The sequence below is a fragment of the Periophthalmus magnuspinnatus genome, chromosome 13, assembly GCF_009829125.3.
Source record: "Periophthalmus magnuspinnatus isolate fPerMag1 chromosome 13, fPerMag1.2.pri, whole genome shotgun sequence".
NCBI lineage: Eukaryota > Metazoa > Chordata > Actinopteri > Gobiiformes > Gobiidae > Periophthalmus > Periophthalmus magnuspinnatus.
In genome coordinates, this window is record NC_047138.1 from 10,526,055 (window position 1) to 10,547,552 (window position 21,498).

Here is a 21,498-nt window from a genome sequence, read left to right on the forward strand (position 1 = left end):
TCTTGTATGTTTTCAACTAAAAATATATTTGTCCTAAAAAATACACAATTATTAAATCATTTAAAGCCACGCAATGTTCTTGTTATTTAACGACAGACAGACCGGAAGTTACTCGGGAATCAAATGATGTAACACGAGGAAAGTTCCGGAGTACTGTAAGGTCACACAGAAGCTTCTTAAACCCTTGCACTCTACTCTTAAATTACTGCGTTGCTACTTTTCTCACAGACGCAAAATTTATTGAATAAAAATGCCAAGAGGAAGCAGAAGCCGGACATCAAGGGTCGCCCCTCCAGCCAGGTAAGAGCCCCGGGTGAGACCATCAGAGGAACACGGGCAAAGTGACACACGACCAGGCGCATGAATTGGCGTTAAACGTTAATGACGATGTTTGTCATTATCATCATATCTTAAATTATCAAACGCAGTCCTGGATAATTAACAACACCGAGCACAACATACGCTTTTGTGAAGTTCACGTTTGGAAACTAACATTAGTCTCTGTAATGTTCATTTGGTAGAAGCTGTATAGCAGTTGAGGCTTATCACGACTTAATGCACATTTTAAAGATTGAAACGGAACAAAACTATGTCAAAAGGACACAGTAATGTAGCCAAATTTTCACACAGGGCTCCTTATGGTGAAGATGGGTCCAGAAGGCTGTCACCTGTTATCTGTTTTAGTAAAAGTATTAATTACTTTGCCATTCACCCTTTATGTTCACTATTCATGGAAAGAATAATGGTCTGAAGCCAGTGAAAAAGCCCTCTTCAGGTTGGGTTTTTCAACATGATGCTACACCAAACAATGCCAGTCTGTCGAGAGATATGTTCTTTGCATCACTGAAGGATCTCATCACAGCCAGCTATAGTTTGACATGGCAAGGAAAAGTTTATTTGTATAACACAATTCTTACACAAAGTAATTTAAAATGCTTTACAGAATAAGGGCATTAAAACAACAATACAAACACGTCAAAACAAATAATAATTATAACATTAACATTAAAAGAGAAGAGTGCAGAATATAAGCCTTTCAGTCATATGCACAGCTAAACAGAAAGGTTTTTAAACACTGTGTGAGATGGTTCATATGGTTCTTATGGCACTAACATGTCGGAGATGTAATTTGGTGCTCGCCCATGGAGAGACTTATACACAAGCAGAGCTGCTCAGTTTATTCTCTGAGCCACAAGATACCAGTGCAGAGACCTGAGCACAGGACTTATGTGCTCGTACTTCTTGATTCTAGTCAGGACTCAACCAGCAGTGTTCTGGATGTACTGCAACTGTCTTAATGCGTGTTTGGAGAGGCCAGTGAGCAGGCCTACATACCTACTTACTGGAGACAAATTCATGGATAAGTCTCTCCAAGCCTGGTTTTACAGTATACCTTTGATTTTTTCCAATATTTTTAGATGGTAAAAAGCTACAGATGTTACTGATTTTTATGTGGCTGTTGAAGTTCAAGTCTGAGTCCATTATTACCCCTTGATTTCTAGCCTGATTTGAAGGTTTTAGTGAGAGCGAGAGAGAGACTGGAGGCGACTGCTGACACTTTATCTGTGTTGCTGTGGGCCAAAGATGATGACTTCAGTCTTGTCTGAGTTTAGCTGGAGAAAGTTGTTTTGCATCCACACATTGATCTGTTGGATGCAGTGGCAGAGTGAATCCAAGCATCCTAGCACAAACACAAACTACATTTTTGGCACTGTTTGATGACAATAACATAGAAAACAAACTTTATTCCATTTTCAGTGTCCTCTGTTGAGCTGCAACAATTAATCAATTTAATCTTGACTATAAAAATAATAATGTTTTGATTATCTTGACTATATTAATATTTGATTATCTTGACTATATACATAATAAAAGATCTTTTTACAACAAAGACTGCAGTATTATTAAAGGTTTGCTAAATGGACTCTTGTGAGTCTTTAACAATGTCCGAATGTTGTTACCTCATCAAAAACATACTCTCAGTTGTGTTTTGTATCATTCTCATGTGAGGGTTGAGTAACCCTGCATTAATAGTCTGTCTACATCTCAAAAGTTCAAAATGTTCTGTTTCATCTTGTGATGTCATGAAGTGGTGCTTTTCAAGTTAATAGCTGCCTTTTATCTTTTTTCATTAGAGATGGGCACTTCCAGGGCATAGATCAGAATATAGCATAATATAAGCCCTTTAAATCAAAATGTCAAAAAAATATTTACACTGTTTCGTCGTAAATATTCTGCTTTTAAAAGCTGTCAAGCACCATATTTAACTTTTATTTGGTTGATAATGTATGTAAAAAGTATTTTTTCAACTTTGCGAAGAATTGTTGTGCCTGGAAGCAATGACGTTAGAATCCTTATAAAAGTATTTTACAATTGGGTACATTAGGAAAAAAAAAATATATTTTTGACACTTCAACGGAGGGCAAATATAAAAGGTGAATGATCCAATGCTTGACTGGTGGGTTGCCGTATACCATCCGGGATGAGGGTTTTATTTCGTGTTGGGGCAGGAGGATAGTCTCAATGTATAATAGAAATCAGAATCAGAATCCTTTTATTGCCATGGTTTGTGAACACAGTTCACAAACTAGGAACTTACTTCAGTGATAAAGTGCAACATAAAACACACTGAATAAATACAAATACAAATAGGGGCATGCACAAAGTTAAAAAGATATGCTTAAAAAATCTAATAAAATACTTAAAGGTAGAAAATATAAACAACAGCAGCATCAGAACAACAGTGCAAACATGACTTATTAAAGTGACCGGTGTTATAAAGTGTCCAGTTTAGTGCAGAACCGATGATCATTTGACTAGTAGACTTGTTGGAAAATGTATTGCTGACAAGCAGAGTATTAAAATAATTGTTACTTGCAAGCCTAGTCCTGTGTTTGCATGTCCAATGAAACTATTCTGTAGCACAGGAGGAGCAGTGACCTTTAGAGTGCACAAATGGTTATAATTCTAATATTGCAGCCTCTGTGTTTTGTGGAATAAATGCAATTCTTGATCCATCTGAACATCTCAACCTCAACCCAAAACATGCACAAAAGGTAAAAATCCCCCAGCTAAGTTGACATCTTGACCAAGCAACATTGAATGATGGGTCCCATCCCAAAAGACACCTTTCCCGATGGAGACAACAAAAGTGCACCTTAACCTTAGAATTGCTTAATTGCATGCTTATATCATGTCCTGTGATTGAAAGTGTATTTTGTCTACAGCAGAGCCCCTCCTCCACCTCCTCCCATGGCGCGAGCTGCACCTCCTCCTGCCCATGCTCCTGTTCCTATGCAGGCACCTCCTTCAGCCGTTGGGGCTCCAGCAGCTCCCAGACAGCCTGGTATGTTTGCCCAGATGGCAACTACAGCTGCTGGTGTGGCAGTAGGTTCAGCAGTGGGCCATACGATTGGTCATGCTATGACAGGAGGCTTCGGCGGAGGACATTCAGAGCCGGCAAGGCCTGACGTCACTTACCAGGTAAAGTACTTGCTATCGAAATAAAGATGACAGCTTTTGTGTATGTTTTTTACACTTAGTGGTAGTACTAGTAAAAAGGTGGTGGACTGTTTGTAGTTGAGCAAATTATTATTGTTTTTCTTTTCTTAAACTCTGCTGTTATTTCATTGGTAAATTAACACTTTTGCTTATCTTTTTATGTCTTGCTGTAAATTTAATTATATTAAAGTTATGGCCTAAACATTTTGTCATGTTCTTTCAGGAGCCTTACCAGGCACAACCATACCAGCAGCCGTACCAGCAACCATATCAGCAGTCACAGTCTATGTACCAACAAGAGCCTCAGCAGCAACAGGCCTGCTCATATGAGCTCAAACAGTTCATTGAGTGTGCCCAGACTCAGAGCGACCTCAAACTCTGTGAAGGCTTCAGTGAGGTGCTCAAACAGTGCAAGTTTGCAAATGGTAAATGCCAATGATTGTTTGCATTAATGGATACCCTGTACACTGGTTATTTATTTTTTGTGGGTTTGTCCTAATGCTTTCTTTCTCCATAGGGCAATCATCATGAGGCCGCTGGCTGCAGTTATCATCCTACTAAATAATAAAAACAGAATACAAAACAATGCTCTTTTGTCAGATGTTGTTGTATTATATTTATAAACATTAGTCATTTCATATAGATAATATTGGCTTTTGTTTATATTTAATTAAGTACTTGATTTTTTTAGTTTGTTGTAATTTTCCTCTACATACATTTACTAATACAGAGCAAATGGGATTTCTGCTATAATTTGTCAAAATCACTGTTCTTCATCTACTTGATTTGCAATAAATATAATAAAACTCAACTAACCAAAGTACACGTGTCCAACTTTATTGAATTTGCCGTTCGACATTAAATTAAACTAAACGAATGGGCTGATGTCTATTTGAGAAATGATTGCAAAAGAAACAGCTCATCTTGGACTATTATTTCCTCCTAAAGTCTTTGTCATTGGACTCCTCTCTCAGATTAAGTTTACGTGACGTGTGAGCAAGTGGCGCGAGGGAAGCTGCCATTTATTTCTGGCGTGTGACATTAGAGCTCACCCCTGTGCAATGGAAGTAGACCCACAAACCTCAGACTGCGGCGACCGTACTGTGCCAAGCCCCGAGCGCCTCATGGACACGCAAAAGTAAAGATTGAGAGTGAAAATCGTAGCATTCAACGATACGGTGAGTTTTTGCTTATCTGAAATGTGTAACTTGAACACAGCCTCCAGCGTCCTGAAGTGTAATATTACAAACGGGACAGTAGTTGTAAAATCCAATTAAATCTTTGACATTCACCATTGGAGAGAGGGAACTTTATATCCCCTCCTTAAATGCTCTCTAACTCATGGTGTTTTTGTGTGGTTACAGTAGGCAATACTATTGGTGTTGTAGGCTATTGATTTGGTTTAACGTGTAACCAGTATGTTTGTTTAGATCACTGTCAGGAGCACAACAAGACACGTCCAGAGGCGGCATCCATCATCATGACTAAAGAGGACGAGATTGCCCTGCCTGACTGGGTTGGAGCAAAAGAGTTTTATGACAAATATGAACCCAAGGAGATATTGGGAAGGTAATAATGACTCCATAAATGCAAATGCACTCATTACCTTCAGCTATTTCATAAACACGTGTACTGTTCCTGTCAGTGGGAGTCGCGGTGATGTAAGACTATACAATTTCCTAGAAGCCCCTCTTAGGAAGACATGGCAGTAGTGCCAGGGTGCTCATTGTCATTCTTCACGCGCTGTCTGAAGGGGGCGTGCTGTTGCGCAAGTGTAAGGAGTTACCAGAGCCCAGTGTTCATGCCATTTGGTTTGGGTGCAACGTGCTCCACTGTTCTGGAGCTCAGTGATGATCTGGATCAGATTTAGAGGGATACTCAAGAACACCATTATGATGTTCTGTTCTTTTCAAAAGATTGTATACACACACACACACACACACACACACCCACACACAAAAGGGCTATAAAAAAACTACTGTGCAGCATTTTGAGTTCTTGTGTTGACATTTCAGCAAATTAAACAAGCCTGGCACATTTCACTGTGATTTTAGTGTCTCTTCAAATTCAGGACTGAATTTGAATAATTTTATTGATTACAAGTTTGGGAGTAAATCGGCTTGTTGACTGTCACTTGTTGCCTCTATTAATCAAAAAGTACTTATTAAATATTCAAATAATGTTACCTCTATATATTTATAATAATGCAGCAAGAAAAAAAAGTATTATTTTTATACCTGGGTATTGTTCATCTTAATAGACTATAGGGGCAAAAATAAGGCAACCACCTTCGTGTCACTATGGTCTGTAAGTTACAGACAATAAACTATGCATATACATTATGCCTACTATAGAATATTAAACATAAGCACTAATCTGTTTACTGTAATATTTTAAAAACAGGTAAGATGAGAAACATTGAATAATTAGTCAAAATATTACAGGGTGAGCACAGAGCTGATAGCAGCACATGATGGACTGCGTGTTTTTTTCAGGGGAGTAAGCAGCGTGGTCCGTCGCTGTGTGGACAAACGGACTTCTCAGGAGTATGCTGTGAAGATCATTGACATCACTCCTTCAGACAAGATGACCCCACAAGAGATTGAGGAGATCAGAGAGGCCACAGTCAAAGAGATTGACATTCTTAGAAAAGTCTGCGGGCAGAAGAACATTAGTAAGTGCTTGGAACATGTCTTTAAAATTAAAAAAATGCACTTGGAAGCATTTACTCTACCTCACCTCACACTAATGCCAATAGAAGAGAGTCCAAGGAGGGATTTTTCCCCCTCACTAAAAATTATGTTTATGTTTTAGAGAGAGTTTGGAGTGTGGTTTTTATTATTATTTAATCACATGAATTCCTTCGCACAGAGAAAATGTTTTGTATTGATTAGAAAGATATTGAACAAAACTTTCTCACAAAGGCTTATTCACATGGTGCCCAGAAGTTACGATTTTAAGCCATTTGTTTTTTATTGGTTTGCATGTGTGGAACAGAAGGTCACAAAGTGATTTTTTACTTTTCAGTTCAACTCCAAGACTGCTATGAATCAAAGGCCTTTTACTTCCTTGTTTTTGACCTGTAAGTATTATGTTGTGTTGAGTTATTTTGAAATGCTTATTCATGTTATATTTTTCCTAGAATGAAGAGAGGTGAACTGTTTGACTACCTCACGGAGAAAGTTACCCTTAGTGAGAAAGAAACCAGGTCAGTGACATGAAAGCAATAAAAAAGTAAAATAAAATCCCCTTATACACAAAGAAATGTATCATCTTGGTTGTAGGAAGATAATGCGAGCTTTACTTGAAGTTGTCCAGTTTCTGCATTCCCAGAACATAGTCCACCGTGACCTGAAGCCTGAAAACATCCTTCTAGATGACAACATGAACATCAAACTCACAGACTTTGGATTTGCTGTACAAATTGAGCCGGGGCAGACGCTTAAAGGTCATTCATATCTCTAAATCAATGACTCAGTAGATAACAGTATATTATTAGTTGTAATTATTAATCAAATTATTTTTAGATCGTTTGCAAATGGATTGAATGTTTGTACAATTTGTTCCACCTTCTTCTAGCTGTGCTCTTATAAAAGTTGTAATGTGCAATTGGACACTGAGAGCTCTACTTGACCTTTCTAGTAGACCTAATTACTAGTGGTTAGCAGGTTTATTTTGGCAACAGAATGACTAAATGTACTTAATATTTTGTTAGAGGTATATGGAACTCCGGTTTACCTTGCTCCTGAAATTATTGAATGCTCCATGGATTCAGCGCACACTGGATATGGTTCTGCAGTAGATCTGTGAGTAAATGCATGAATATAAACTAAACTATGAGATCCATGTATTGACAAATTGGTTAAAACATTGTGCAACGTAACCCTATTTTATCTGTTTGCAGGTGGAGTTCAGGGGTCATCATGTACACCCTGCTTGCTGGCTCTCCACCTTTCTGGCACAGGAAACAGATGCTGATGTTGCGTATGATCTTAGCTGGAAAATATGACTTTACATCTCCAGAATGGGAAGACCGCTCAGACACTGTCAAGGATTTGGTCAGTGGTAGTAGTGGAAGCTAAGCATACCTCCTTTGTCTGTTAAAGCTCCAAAAGCATGTTCGACAATAAAAGTAGTACAAATAGCCTACATATTTTATGAGCTATAATTTCTGTGTAAATCCCTATGCAAGCAAATAGATTTATGTTTTTAAAGATGGACATAAGTGTTCTTTTTCTTTTTTTTAGATTTCCCGAATGTTGGTTGTGAACCCAAAGCAACGTTACACTGCTACTGAAGCACTCAGCCATCCGTTCTTTTCACAATATGTGGTGGATGAAGTAAGACAGTTCAGCCCATATAGGAGGTTTAAGGTAAGCTTTGCTGATGTGAGAAACCAGGACTGTGAGAGATGTAAATAAAATATCTAATTTTAGAACTCAGCATTAACTAGTTTACATCAGTATGATAAAACATTTTTCCCATTTAGATGATAGACAGATTTGACAATTAAAGGACTAAACAGTGGTATAAAATGTCTATTTTTTACATGTATTCCATCAGGTCATTTGCATGACAGTGCTTGCGACTATGCGAATCTACTGCAACTATCGGCGAGCTAAGCCTGTTACCAAGGAGGTAATCAAGAGTGATCCTTATGCATTCAAGCCCATCCGCAAGCTCATCGATGCCTGTGCATTCAAGATCTACGGCCACTGGGTCAAAAAGGGACAAACGCAGAACAGAGCAGCTCTTTTTGAGAACACTCCTAAGGCCATCCTGTTGTCACTTATTGCAGAGGGTGATGATTCAGCTCAAAACATGTGGTAAAATGTATATATTTAATGCTCTCATTTCTCAGGGGACATCACCTGGAGGTAATCCACACTAGGTGATGCTTCAGTACCTCTCCATATAAAAACCTTGAGATTATACTTGCTTAACTGCATTGTGGATCAGTTACAATGTGACGCATAAGAGATCTCCACCTATTCTTTTTTTTATCTGTGCCCAGACTTCCAGCATTTTAAGTTCTTAAAGTAGGGAAAGTATAAGGACAAGTTATTTTAACTGAAATGTGAAGCAAATGGCTCAATGTTTTATGCAAAAATTGAGAAAGCTTTGTGAGGTGATGTTTTTTAAAATAAGAAATTTAACTGATTGTTACTAGAATTTACTCAACTATTGTGTGCATTTGTCTTGTAATCATTTAACCCATAATCATAAACACCCATTATATAAAACAAATAAAACCTTTAAAAGCAATCGAACCATTTATTTCAAACACATTAAGAAACTTTTTGATCAAGAATTAAAGACTTGTAGTATTTACAGAAATCTACCCTCTACAATTTACCAATCATCCATAAAGAAAAATGGAATCGTGCATTATTCTAACACATAAATTACATGATTCACAGAAAGAAGTGATCACACTTTAGTTACATCCACGTGGCAGAAGATGTGAAGAATCCTCATCTCTGCCTAGGGCCTAGTCCCTCTTGACCTCGTCTCAAACTGACCAAACTGGAACAAGAAGGTAGGAATTAGGTCTAGGTCTACTTAAGATAAGACAGATTGTGCTCGCACCAACATAAGAACAATTGCACATAAGAGCATTACTCCAAACAAAACGTTGGTATGAACCTTACTGTAGCATGGTGTCTGACTGCTTTTACTATGTTGAAGTAAAGCAGAATTCGTCCATGCAACTGTACCAGGATAAAACAATATTTTCTTACCATTCACACACATGTGACATGTCTGTCTTGTTTACACTTTAAAACTTGACAAATCTTCACAATCTTCTCTTCAAACTAACATGCTTCTGTCACGATGTAAGAGCACGCAATGCCGGAACTTATTCTCTAGTTTGTCCTATTTAATCTGCCAGGATATCGCCACCTAGCGGTTCAATATTGCAGGAGGTCAAAGTAGAGGTTTTGGCTGCTTCTGCTTCAGTCGAAGACGAATACAGTCTATGGACGAATCCCAAAGCACTTTTTTTGTCTAATGTAAATCTGATAGCTAATCCTCATAGCTATCTAGATATTTTTTATTTTAACAATTCTTGCTCCGTTAAAGTACACCTTATTTAATATTGACACTGTTTCGTTTTAGTAAGTAAATATTGTTTATTGAGAGAAATATATAAATATACATGTTATTATGAAAATAAGCTATATTTGTTATACCGCAAGACACGATTTGATTGGTTGTCCCTCCTGCTGTCGTCACACAGCCGGCTTTGCTGTGATTGGTCGAGCTTTCTTTCTTTCTGTGGTTGATGAAGGGTCAGCTCCAGCTACTGCACAAGCAGCTTCATAAACCTCTCCGACACAACCCTTTTCGGTAAGTCGCTAATATTCCATTTTACATTGCCCGTGTGGCTCTTGATGTTGCAGATAGTGTTCCTTTTTCAGTGTATCTTTATACCTGTGCAGCTGACATTATGACAGCGTACGCTTAACTCACCAAAAACACGGCGATAAAGGCTTTCATATTTGAGTATCCACGGTCAGTGATTTCGTTTTTCTGCAACAGTGTTTTAATAATAACTAAAGTACAGTGTGCCTATATCTTCGAGATGAAGTCACTGTAAAGTTGCATTTTCAAAGTTACCTTTATGCCCCACAGTACAATGGCGAGGGTGATGCAACCTGGGATGAAGGTTTCCACCATGGCCTGTCGTGTGGGTCTTTTATGTAACGCATTTTTGTCACTTCATTGGCCCCAGCCCACGTGTTTTTGTTCAAGCTCTGTCTCAATGGATTTGCTGCTTCACTACATGTATATTCATCACATGCTGGTTTCAGCTGCACAATGTACGCTTGTTCAACGAGAGCTCAAGTCAAAGATGCCAAGCTAAAGCCACAAATGGAGTTTTGCTCGCAGATAAATACCTGCTGTTCAATGCAGTTGCCACAGTGCTCTGTTGTCTTCAGTATCCAGTAATACAACTTTTTCTGTTTCAGCAATATGTTGACACAATCGGAGACAAAGGAGCTCTTCAGAAGAGCAGATGCTGTTTGTTTTGATGTGGATAGCACTGTTATCAAAGAAGAAGGCATTGATGAACTGGCCAAATTCTGTGGAGTCGGGGACGCAGTCACAGAGATGTAAGTTAACACACAGCACCAAGTTTCATTGTAATTCTGACATATTTAACAGGGAAATGTCTAAAAAAAATTTCAGGACTCGCAAGGCAATGGGTGGATCAATGACGTTTAAAACCGCCTTGAAAGAGCGCCTTTCCATCATTAGATGTTCAAGGGAACAAGTTAATAAGTTGATAACAGACCACCCTCCTCAGCTGACTCCAGGTATCAGGTAAATCCAATCACTACAGACAAAAAGCTCCTGTGCCATTCATTATGATTACATCTATGAGAAAACTAAAGACACCGTGACCTGAACTAATGTTTAACTTTGTCATTTTTGCAGGGAACTAGTGGAGCGCTTACATCAGCGAAACATTAAAGTCTTTCTTATATCAGGAGGCTTCCGTTGCATTGTTGAGCATGTTGCTACTCAACTCAATATTCCTTTGCACCATGTTTATGCAAACCGACTCAAGTTCTACTTTAATGGTATGACTAGTGGTAAGTGTTTTCTCATGCCTTAAACTTCCATATAGTGAAAGCAATCATGTTACTTCAGGTGAATATGCTGGATTCGATGAAAGTCAGCCAACAGCTGAAAGTGGTGGAAAGGGAAAAGTCATCAGCATGCTGAAAGAGCAGCATGGCTTCAAGACTGTTGTTATGATTGGAGACGGAGCTACGGACCTTGAGGCGTGCCCTCCCGCTGTAAGTATTTGAGATAATTGCTGATTTTGAGGTACCATATCATTTTGCTAGACCTAATAAATAAATATTTCTTTCTCCTAGAATGCCTTTGTAGGATTTGGTGGCAACGTAGTTAGACAACAAGTTAAAGAGAAGAGTTCATGGTACATTACAAGTTTTGAAGAGCTGCTAAAGGAACTGGATAAGATTTAAGGAGGCTGGCCTCTTTTACTCATTTTACCAGTATACTTTTATATTTGCACAACTGATGTGCTTTTTATCTTAACCTGACCAGTTTTTAGTTAGTATATCAATAGTATATTTTATTATTCCAAACGTTTACAGATTTAAATGTTTTTTTTCTTGATTATACACTTAAAAACTTAAACCTGGCTATTTAGAGCATTTGATTAAGTGTTTTATGGTGCAAAATCACAATGAAAAGCATATTTGCTTATTGTGGAATGTGCAATAAGATGTAAGGTTTTCAATTTAAGATTGAACAATGTGACCTATGTCTCGTCATTTGGCAAGGATATAAAAAAAATCTGTGTAAACAAAGCAATTTTTAAAATACATTTTAATCATCTTTTTGTTTTCACATGCTTTACAATGTCTCACATTTTGTGATTTGTAGATATGGCAGAATCTCAAACACATGGGTGGTTTATGTCCTAAAACCACCTAGACTGGGGGCAGCATATGCAAAAATGCATATTATATTTTCTGACAATAAATAGAAACAAACTAAGAAAAAAACATCTGGGGGAAAAAAGTAAAACGATAGTTCCTTTGTTTGAAATGAATGTGTAATGAAATTAAATGGGCATTTAATAAGCCTGTGCAAAAACACCAGCATTAGTTTTAGCAGTAGTCAGAAATGTACAAAAACAGCTGCTCAGGATTTCAAGTAACTTTGGTGGGTCTTATAATTAAGATAATCCATCTAGTGGTGGTTCAAAAAACCAAGGACCTGTTCCTTTATCAATCACCCTTTTGGGATTAGTCCAACTTAACCAGACAGTAACAACATAATTGGCAGCAATGATCAGAGGTTCTCAGAGTTAAATTCTCTCTGAATAAATATACAGTGCCATTAAAGAGTTGTCATAAGACATTTTACTGCAATGGAGAGGCTTTTGTAGGTATCATTATTCTTGAGTCCATGTGCTGAATAAGAGGAACTGAAGAAAAACGGATAATATTAATATGTGAGAAATTGTTACTTAAATAATACAGTAAAAATGAAGGAGTGCTACCTGTGTAATACACAACCTCATCCCAGCCCTCTTGCTGCCATGCAGCATTCCTTGTGACATCTCTGGACTGGAGGTCTTTGTAAGCTGAGAAATAAGTGTCATAGTTTTAATAAAGTGAAAATACTATTATATTACACAATAGACACAAAAAACTGGTAAGACTTTACCCCATAAGTGGTGAACCATATAAAGATCTCCTATCTGTGAGAAAAATCCTCCAACTGCTTCACTGTTGTGTTGACGAATTCCAATGGCCCTCGCCCTAAAAATAAAGACGATACTAAAGCTTAAAACTTGCCTTGTCTATGTGTATTTAACACAAATGTAGTTAGTATTAGGTGTTCGTACCAGTAGTTACCCCACTCGATCATGGTTCCTGGCTGCACAAAAATCAACATTATAAATCCAAATATAGTGTAGCATGATTTATAGAATATGCTAAATAAATAAAAGAAGAATTAGATTTAAATTCACATATTTTTAAAACGGGACAGGTCTGCCAGTAATGCAGAAACATGTTGGTGTTTTTTATTAAATCAACCATGATTGAATAAAGGCTTTTTAATAAACTAAACTAAATCCCATGAGTGTCTCTGTCCTGTTTTAAACGATACCTGATCTTCAACCAGAAGAACACCTGGGTGGAACCTTTACTACTGCAACTGCAAAGACACTCAAGTAGCATTCCAGTAACCTGGCTTCACATATGCTGATGTTTTTGGCCTCACCCTAAGTTGATAGGACCTCAGTTCATAGATGTTGGGACCTTCCCGAGGAGTTGGTTCATTCCAGAAACTGAATTCCAAGAGGAGCTGGTTTCTGCGAGACAACAACATCTTTCCCCGTTCTTTCCTGTATGCTGTGAACTCCTGCAGATAAGCAATGTCAGTGTCATCAGAATCAGCTTTACAACTAAATAATTAAGACGTTGAAAGATTTTACCTTGTTTTGTCTAAGTTTGTTCATCACCTCTGTAAGAGCTGGATAGCCACCTCTGTACCGCCACAAATGCACTAAAAAAGATGCAATTATAAAATGGAATATAAGTGCAAATAATATATTACCGTTTGCCTTACTAACTTGGATGATTATACAAAGACACACATTATATATAGTCTACTGAATATATTTATAATATTACCAGCCTGGTCCTGTTCTCCATACCAGGTATTCCAGGTGCCCACCAGCTCACATGGATAATATTTATCCACATGGATTGATGGCAACACATCCTCACTGTGTCCAAAAATAAGATAATATTTTATTTATGCATTAAAAACTCCAATGTATTTATATATGTATGTACAACAACGGTGGTTGTGATCCTGCGTCTGGCATTGCAAGTCCTAATTTAGCTCCAAATGTAGCTGTCCTATGACACCCAAAGCATGAGCAAGGTTGTAGTCAAGACAGCCTGTCGATCACTTCACAGGAATAGACTGGACTGAACTATTTTTACATTTCTGTTCCCTTTATTTAAAGGCTGCCACACCTGTATTTGGCAAAAAAATTAAATAAAACTCTGTAAATATTTACTCACCAGAGTTTATTGTAGGCATCCAAGCACTCTGGCTTCACATTATGAACTGAAATTAGACAGATTGTTAGAATAACATTTTGGTCATAAATGTGCTTGTGGTTTTGACTTACACTGGATTTTGTAAAGGTTACTTTGTTCATTTTTAGTCAGAAGAGTTGAGTGTGCATCTTTCCTGGGGTCTACTTTTCTCACAAACAGGGACTTAAACCAGCTGTTCTCTCTGTTCTGGCTGCTTGATGCAAATCCCCTGCAAAATGAGTCATGGACAAAATAAACGCGCAATATAATTCAAATAATCAAAAACGTTCTCTTTGTCTAACAGTAAATGCTGGTGTGTAAGATTGAGATGACAATAAAATACTTGCATGGTAGTAAATGTTGAATTTCGTGGGAATTGACCTTGGCAAATCACTGTGATGCTAAAATGACCAAACCAGAAACGTGTGATCTACTGAGACGCATATCTCTAGGATGGAAGGATGCATTACACAGGCATCATGTATTCTCTTGTATTCTTATTTGTCAATCACTCCTAAACAGAACAGTGAAGGGGGTTGGGCAGTGGCTAGGGTTTTAAAAGAGGCTAGCTTGCCCTACATCTACATGGCCACTGTTTTTGACGTCTAAAACTAATGCAAAGACGGTATCATTGTAAGAATTAAATAGTCAAACAAGCACAATGGTGAAAAGCAAACCTGCTCCCGATGACAAGCTGTCCGGTCCAACGGGTTCTGATTTGAGCCCGACCCAAGCCCCTGCTCACTCTTTGAAGGACTCCCGTCGCCATCTTCCACTGAGCCTGTGCTATGGATCTATTAGGAGCAGAATCAGGTGCGACCACGACCAGCAGGGGGCGACGTACTGCTGTGTCTTCATCATATCTACATCTTCGTCCATGGTTTTCCCCACGGCCTGAAAAAGTCAAGATTTTAAAATGTAAACTGCGGCTTTACATCGCATAGTAGGTATAAAAATACTTACACAACATTTTTATATTATAAAATTAATTTCAATACCCAAATTGGCGATGTCAACAAAAGTAGTTGTATATTGGTTTTTGAATGATGAAACATGAGCACTGTTGCCATAGCAATTACACATGTAGGCCTAAAACAACAGTAAAAGTCCTCAAAATGATCCATATACGTCAGGAAGCTGAAACACATGAATCACAGCAGCAATAAGTATTAAGTAACGATAGGACGATTTTTTATTTTTTATTTTTTTTGTTCCAATAGCCTACATGAATCAAAAGGGAGGGTTTATTCCTCTGAAACATTTTTGGACACGATTAAATACAAAATGTGGACGAGTCTGAGAATGCAAAGTATGACAGGAACCGCAGTAAATTAAAAACTTAAGCTACATGCTATAAGAGATTAGATGTGCAATTAATTGTAAAACTGGTGCACATCTTTATTTTTATACAGCGTTATCTGCTTGATGTATTTGATTTATTCCATTGCATTGGGCCCAATGCATCATTCCATTCAAGATAAGAGAATAAATGAAAGGCACACATGCATGCAGACTGTGTTTGAAACTCTGCTCTCATGAAAAAAGCATTTCCTTTCCTGTCATTTCCTCCTTTGACACACTAAAAGCTCTGATACTCTTATCAGTGAGACAATGCCACCACTGACAAAGTGTAATTACAAAACAGAACTCTTTTGATGATTGTAAACATGTGTGAACGACCATATAGACCTAAACTGCACACATTTTAGCCCAAGTGCTTTGTATTGTTTTATTTTGAAGATAAGATAAGCCTATTTCTCAACTTCACTTCAGAAAGTAAAATCCTGAAACATGCAACATTTAATAAGATTTATTAGCAGCACACTCATCATTACACATCTGTGGTTGGAAAAATGTCTGCAGCATCCAGATCTGTGCACTGTAAGTGTTCTGGCTAGTGCGCTATGTTTATCCCTCTCTCATTCTTTGATAATGGACAGAATAGGATCTTGGGAATAAAGGAATCCTCTGTATTTACTGCGGTATTTGGTGACGTCAGACACTGTCTATCCTGTCTTAACGGCGGCCGTGCTGCTCTCAATCTCCTCACTGTAAGACTTCGTCACCAGGTCAGAGGTGTGAATGAAAAATAAAGTGGTCCGTACTTCAGGCCAAGACTGAGATTATGGAGGGTGGGAACAGTGTTTCTGAGCCAGGTCTTCATTCACCTACGAGATGTTTGTCTGGACGCAGTTTTAGAGTTTACCTCATGTCTGATGGTATCCACACATTACCCAAGAAACCAAATTCTGAAATATATTGGCAGGCAAGAGGCTTTCCCACTGTGTACCAGTGCACGGTCAGGCCTTTTGAGAGATGAATGGTTGAATATAGCCTTGTATGTTCTTTTCAAATATTAGTGCTATTTCAGACCAAATGCTTTCTCAGGATTTCTGCTGTCTCAGTGCCTGATAAATCAATCAGTATATCATTTCAGCTTATTCCCATTGAAGCAATGTTTGCTTTGACCTCCTTTAAACTTTCCCACCAAAGAAGCCATTTAAATAATAATGCCTCACACTTGAATTACGCTTTAAAGGTTTGACAAAGCCTCTCAAAATGTGCCACTAGTAATTGTTCTTATCATTACATTACATTTCATGGTCATTACATTATGTCTGAAATAAACATAATCTGTTACAGAGGCATTTCTCAACATTGTATTCATTTTTTGTAAGACTTCATTTTATTGAATTGGCCAAATGTTTGCAGTATTAGGCCACTTGCTGTAGGCTATGCAGATTATTGAACCAGACTTCACATCTGATCTGTGTTCTTTTAAACCATTGTTTTTGCTTACTGAAATTAAGGTGCATAGGGACTGGTATGTTCAGTTGAATTCTTAGGAAAACCATATACACGCTCTACTGCTGAAAAACATAGAAATGTGATGCTTACAATGAGACAGTTGACATGATTTTGTAAGAGAAGTTCTGGATGCAACATGTTTTAACAAAGATGCAAATGTAAAAGTCTGTCTGTAATTGCAGCATGTTGGGATGTGTTCAGAGGCTCTATTCATTGTGGAAGATAACAACAGATGGTTTTGTTTGAGGGGGAAATCCTGTAGGGTTTATTTTTCTATGGTTTTAGCTTGTCTGATAATATTCTCGTGGTGGTTAGTGTTTATTATGCACATACACGCATCTATCTCCATACAAGAGGTGCGTTCCAGTATAAGATTAGGAGCGAATTCCTGTGAAGGAGATGATGCTGTCAATATTGTGGAATGATATTCTGACAGATTGTGGCAAAAATGACTTCCATATGAAAATCATTTCCTATAACCACGTCATGAGGGGAAAATGCATGAGGTTTTTCCCCTTTGTTTGAATGTAATCTGGTTTGAATGATATATGTCAATTTTATCAACTGGTTATTAGTATGTACGCAGAAACTTACACAGCATTCTATAATGAAATGCATTGATCAAGTTGAACGAGGCTCATGAGAAACAGAGGAAAGTGAGACGGCTGCATTGTTTGGACCTGATGTAGTCTGTGCTTATACTCAACCTCATTGTTACCACAGACTAATCGATAAAATGTGATGCTGGATACGTCTCCCAAGGCCTGTTTTGAAAGCGCATTTTTCCCGCAATGACAAGTCCACTTTTTACACGCTGTTATTTTCCCTTCCAGACAATGTTTTACTTGTTTTCTTATATTATTTGTGAGTAATGTGTGGTTGTGAGTAATTCTGTTACTAAAACCTCTCAAGTTTTTTGATGTTAACATATTCCCTGAACTCAAAGCATAGAAAACAAAGCCCAGCATGTGTGAAATTTCACCTCCATTTGAGACTTGAGACATAAATCATCAGCAAATATTTGGAGAAAGTTACTGATGTGGGATTTAAGCTTTTTATGGGACAAATGGGACATTGAATAATCCAGATTTTGTTTTGGAAGTGTTACCTAGGTCTGTCATGATAAATACTATATCGACTTATTCTTCAAAATATGTTACATGGAAGAATAGTTTTTGGGGGGTCAGTATTTATCGTCGGGACTTTTTCTTAGTACTAGTCGGGAACTTTTTGTTATTTTTCCTGTTCTATTATTAGATTTGAGCTCTGGAGGGTTGAATAAATAACTTCTATGACTCATTATAGATACAAATTAACCACCAAAGTGTTTCATTCTGCTGTTTATTTATTGCGGTTTGTGTTTTTTAACCATATTGTGCATTTGGAATCGTTTTTTGGGGATAATTCCACTTTAGAGTTATTGTAAATAAATACATTCATTTCAGCATCGTTTATAAACTTGTTGTCGTGACAGGCCTAGTGTTACCATATTTATTGATGCAACCTATTCTTATGTTACCGATCTGTAATTAAGGCACACCCAATCAGTTTTTGCTTTTGCTGTCCAATTAAAAATTCCTTTCTTGTCTTACTTTGTCTTCAGCTACTGCAAAACAAATGTCTGCTCCTTATTGTTGCAGTTGGTCTAATAATGTCCAACAAGCTATAAAACATCAAATCTGTTTATTTTTTTCAACATCATAAGATTTTTTTTTACAATGTTCTAATGAAATCCTTACAATCGTAATCCATTATGCCATAGCACCATTGAGCAATCGTTGGGTATACAGCTCTGCCTTCCCAGTTTCTTCTCCAAAGAAATTGTTAAGGCGACTAGGGATTCAAATGCAATCACTGACTGTGTTTGTTGCCAATAAGACCTCGAAATTATGAAGGATTGATTCACTCTTTGAAGGCTGATACTGCCCAGATGTGAAAGACTTGGTTGTTAGCCGTGCCTCAACGAGAGCTGGAAGCCCATTTGACATGAACGTATTTGTCGGTCTGGTCATAAACATGATTCATATTTTGGTGTATTTGGGTAGTGTGTCATAAATGATGAGGTATTATTGGCGTAAACATTTGCTTACATCATCAGTAGTTTGTGTGTTGTGTCATATTCAACTAATGATGTACTAACATGCTTGTTTATTGAACTTAATCCCCGTACAGCCAAAATCAACATCAGTTCAATGCTTTGTTTTGTGATTTATCGAAAAGGTTCAAAGTCTGAGATAGACTGGATCAATAGTGTGATTTCATTAGCAACAGAACAGCTGGGCCAAGTTAGTACATTTCCTCAGACAAAAACAAAGCTTGATTAATGCTAAAATTAAGATGTCCAAGATTAGCAAACAAAAGCACAACAGCAGCAGACTCTACCACATTTTAAGGCGACGTGTGACGTTCAAATGCTACTGTGAAGGGCAGGAGGGAATTTGTTATTAAGCCATTTTTACTTCAATATTCTAGTTTACATTGAAACAAAATGATGATCCAAGTATGCTATAGTTTACGTCTCTTCTCAACTACAGCCTTCATATCCCATTTGTGTCAACTTTTTATTACTAATTAGAAACATTTGTTGAAACACCAGCTCAAATATTGATGTTTTGTAGTATTATATGGTTATAATGTTGTCCTTTTTCCTGTAGAGTGGGAACTGCTTGGGGAGATCTATGACTGGCAAGGATGTGCACCAGGCCTTCAGTAAGTTCTTTGGCATTATTCTACCTTTGAAAGTGAGAGCCTGTGTTATAACTGCTGGAATAATGATCCCTACAAATAATAAAAAACACATTAGCATAGCACAAGCCTTTGAGATATATGTTCTCATCTTTAAAGCACAAGGTTCTTCTCTAAAGCTTTTGGGAAGTTAAATTCTTTTGTATGACCAGTATAGACTTTCACTTCCATGTTTTAACTTGGGTAATGCCACATCTTTTTACGTGATCATAACAGAACGTGTTTTGACTCTTGTTTGATTCCTCGATAGGTGTTTTCTTCAACAGTCGTTCAGTTGTACTTTGTTTAACTTACAGTGAAAGCATTGTGAATTTACTCTAAACGTTTATTTCCCAACATGCCAGAGGAGATTTTATTTTATTCATACTTTGCCTGTCAGACACTATTTGTTGAGTAAGACCACGCCAAAAAGTGAGTCAGTTGGGTTTCACCATCAACTCCGAGACGAGCTATTAAGTGATTTACTGACCCTCTGGTAGATATTAGGGCGACATACTATCCTTGAGTTTTATTTGAAAATGTGGCTCTGTTGAGGAAATGCTAAAATCACGCAGTTCCTCTGGGAATTGTCACCAAACAAAAATTAATAAAGGTGAAAAAACGTTTACATTACATGAGGCCCCGTGAAGGATGAAAGGAAATCTCTTATGAAATGTTTATAGATGTTTGTCAGTTTCAGACACTTAGCCTTCATCCTGTCATCATTATCATTATCAAAGTGTCTTGTATTTTATTATAACCAATTTTCTTTGTAATCAATCTCTCTCCATCTATCCTAACTTGCATGGCACAAAGGTACACTGGGTTGTAACCACTTATGCTTGGCTTATTGGTGTGCTCTAGTGCCTCTAGTGTTCTAATAGTGTCTTATTGTCACACTCTGCTTTATTTCTTAACTAAAAGGGTGTTGCAATCAGACCCTCTGGCCTCCAGTATTGGCTTCAGGTTAGGCCCCCATATTGTCACAGTCATGTTGTTAGACATTTATTTTATATTGTCCATTTATTTTAGCTGTTTTGTCTGCACTTGCACATGTCTGGCTGTCTGGCACAGTCAGGCTCGCTGTATCCATGTGGAGTCTGAGAATATACAGAGAACGTTCAGCCTCTTGCTAGCCAGGTGTCGTAACTGCCAAATGGGACTTTAGTCAGTTATCTAGAAACAAAATGGGAAAAACATGAAAACTACAGCAACAAGAATAACAAGATAACATGACTAGTAAATTGTATTCATAAATTACAATACTACTCATACTTTATATTGACTATTTTACAGAGTCTTCCTCTCTTAAACCCCACAATGTCTGGAGTTAGCACAGCAGTAAGCAGTAAAAGATGAATGGCTAAATAACCTCAATTAGCCTTTGTAAGTAAAACAAGTCATACTTATCACACAGAATAAAAATGGCATATCCTGGGAAAATCTTGCTTCAGATTTTCCTTTCAGATGGTCACAGCTGCTCCAAAAACAAGAGGCACTCGAGGAGAGCCAAAGTAGAAGAATGGGAGGGTGGGTTGTTTTTGAGTGCTTTCATTCCCACTAAGCTGGCAGGGCTTAGTTAATTAAGTCAGTAACAGAACAATGCTGCCGAACCCTTCCTGAGCATGTTCAGGAGACATATCATAGATATTGTGCAGCGGTGTTGGCCCATTAAGCATCCACTGTGATAGCCAAGAACCACATCCACACATTAACAAGCCAGATTTATTACATTCATTTGAATGTGGGACATCTGCTATATGCCAAAGAGATTGTTAAGCCTTTGCTGCTGATCAGTACATCTGCTTTTCACATGTGGTTTGATATAATCCTCTTGTACAAAACTAATATGTTATAATTA

At 37.7% G+C, this 21,498-nt stretch overlaps 4 protein-coding genes and 1 non-coding gene across 6 annotated transcripts; 3 read left to right on the plus strand and 2 right to left on the minus strand.

The window, feature by feature from the left end:
* The first annotated feature begins 114 nt into the window (after positions 1-114).
* On the plus strand, positions 115-4,321 carry chchd2 (coiled-coil-helix-coiled-coil-helix domain containing 2). 2 transcript variants are annotated; one of them, XM_033976531.2, is made up of 4 exons: positions 115-300; positions 3,228-3,483; positions 3,725-3,926; positions 4,019-4,321. In XM_033976531.2, exons 1-4 carry the CDS (start codon positions 251-253, stop codon positions 4,030-4,032), a joined length of 522 nt encoding a protein of 173 aa, XP_033832422.1. In that variant the 5' UTR covers positions 115-250; the 3' UTR covers positions 4,033-4,321. The 2 variants fall into 2 exon arrangements, with proteins under 2 accessions (XP_033832422.1, XP_055082179.1); XM_055226204.1 differs by having other exon boundaries at positions 121-300; positions 3,231-3,483.
* Positions 4,322-4,546: 225 nt separating this feature from the next.
* Positions 4,547-8,758, plus strand: phkg1a (phosphorylase kinase, gamma 1a (muscle)). Its single transcript, XM_033976526.2, has 10 exons — positions 4,547-4,679; positions 4,932-5,070; positions 5,997-6,175; positions 6,529-6,583; positions 6,644-6,709; positions 6,786-6,949; positions 7,217-7,307; positions 7,406-7,559; positions 7,749-7,874; positions 8,065-8,758. The coding sequence occupies exons 2-10, from the start codon at positions 4,982-4,984 to the stop codon at positions 8,329-8,331; spliced, it is 1,191 nt and encodes a 396-aa protein (XP_033832417.1). The 5' UTR covers positions 4,547-4,679; positions 4,932-4,981; the 3' UTR covers positions 8,332-8,758.
* Positions 8,759-9,078: 320 nt separating this feature from the next.
* Positions 9,079-9,210, minus strand: LOC117380870 (small nucleolar RNA SNORA15). Its single transcript, XR_004542205.1, has one exon. It is a non-coding gene; the product is annotated as a small nucleolar RNA SNORA15 (small nucleolar RNA).
* Positions 9,211-10,456: 1,246 nt separating this feature from the next.
* On the plus strand, positions 10,457-11,878 carry psph (phosphoserine phosphatase). The gene is made up of 5 exons (XM_033976529.2): positions 10,457-10,619; positions 10,696-10,830; positions 10,945-11,090; positions 11,161-11,309; positions 11,391-11,878. The coding sequence occupies exons 1-5, from the start codon at positions 10,480-10,482 to the stop codon at positions 11,499-11,501; spliced, it is 681 nt and encodes a 226-aa protein (XP_033832420.1). The 5' UTR covers positions 10,457-10,479; the 3' UTR covers positions 11,502-11,878.
* nipsnap2 (nipsnap homolog 2) lies at positions 11,854-14,913 on the minus strand. The gene is made up of 10 exons (XM_033976528.2): positions 14,783-14,913; positions 14,198-14,334; positions 14,088-14,133; positions 13,689-13,783; positions 13,490-13,560; positions 13,276-13,416; positions 12,896-12,927; positions 12,715-12,809; positions 12,548-12,631; positions 11,854-12,472 (listed from the first exon to the last, which is right to left on the minus strand). The coding sequence occupies exons 1-10, from the start codon at positions 14,872-14,874 to the stop codon at positions 12,408-12,410; spliced, it is 858 nt and encodes a 285-aa protein (XP_033832419.1). The 5' UTR covers positions 14,875-14,913; the 3' UTR covers positions 11,854-12,407.
* Positions 14,914-21,498: the final 6,585 nt, after the last annotated feature.

Excerpts from the sequence above, each read along its gene's own strand:
- nipsnap2 (XM_033976528.2), bottom strand. The coding sequence starts at position 14,874 with ATGGCGACGGGAGTCCTTCAAAGAGTGAGCAGGGGCTTGGGTCGGGCT. Across the intron at positions 12,810-12,895 it reads ATCGAGTGGGGTAACTACTG|GGCGAGGGCCATTGGAATTC; the intron begins GTACGAACACCT and ends CTTTATTTTTAG. Across the intron at positions 12,632-12,714 it reads TATGGTTCACCACTTATGGG|CTTACAAAGACCTCCAGTCC; the intron begins GTAAAGTCTTAC and ends CTTATTTCTCAG.
- chchd2 (XM_033976531.2), top strand. The coding sequence starts at position 251 with ATGCCAAGAGGAAGCAGAAGCCGGACATCAAGGGTCGCCCCTCCAGCC. Across the intron at positions 301-3,227 it reads AGGGTCGCCCCTCCAGCCAG|CAGAGCCCCTCCTCCACCTC; the intron begins GTAAGAGCCCCG and ends TTTTGTCTACAG. Across the intron at positions 3,484-3,724 it reads GGCCTGACGTCACTTACCAG|GAGCCTTACCAGGCACAACC; the intron begins GTAAAGTACTTG and ends ATGTTCTTTCAG.
- psph (XM_033976529.2), top strand. The coding sequence starts at position 10,480 with ATGTTGACACAATCGGAGACAAAGGAGCTCTTCAGAAGAGCAGATGCT. Across the intron at positions 10,831-10,944 it reads CAGCTGACTCCAGGTATCAG|GGAACTAGTGGAGCGCTTAC; the intron begins GTAAATCCAATC and ends TCATTTTTGCAG. Across the intron at positions 11,091-11,160 it reads ACTCAAGTTCTACTTTAATG|GTGAATATGCTGGATTCGAT; the intron begins GTATGACTAGTG and ends ATGTTACTTCAG.
- phkg1a (XM_033976526.2), top strand. The coding sequence starts at position 4,982 with ATGACTAAAGAGGACGAGATTGCCCTGCCTGACTGGGTTGGAGCAAAA. Across the intron at positions 6,584-6,643 it reads TACTTCCTTGTTTTTGACCT|AATGAAGAGAGGTGAACTGT; the intron begins GTAAGTATTATG and ends TATTTTTCCTAG. Across the intron at positions 7,875-8,064 it reads GCCCATATAGGAGGTTTAAG|GTCATTTGCATGACAGTGCT; the intron begins GTAAGCTTTGCT and ends GTATTCCATCAG.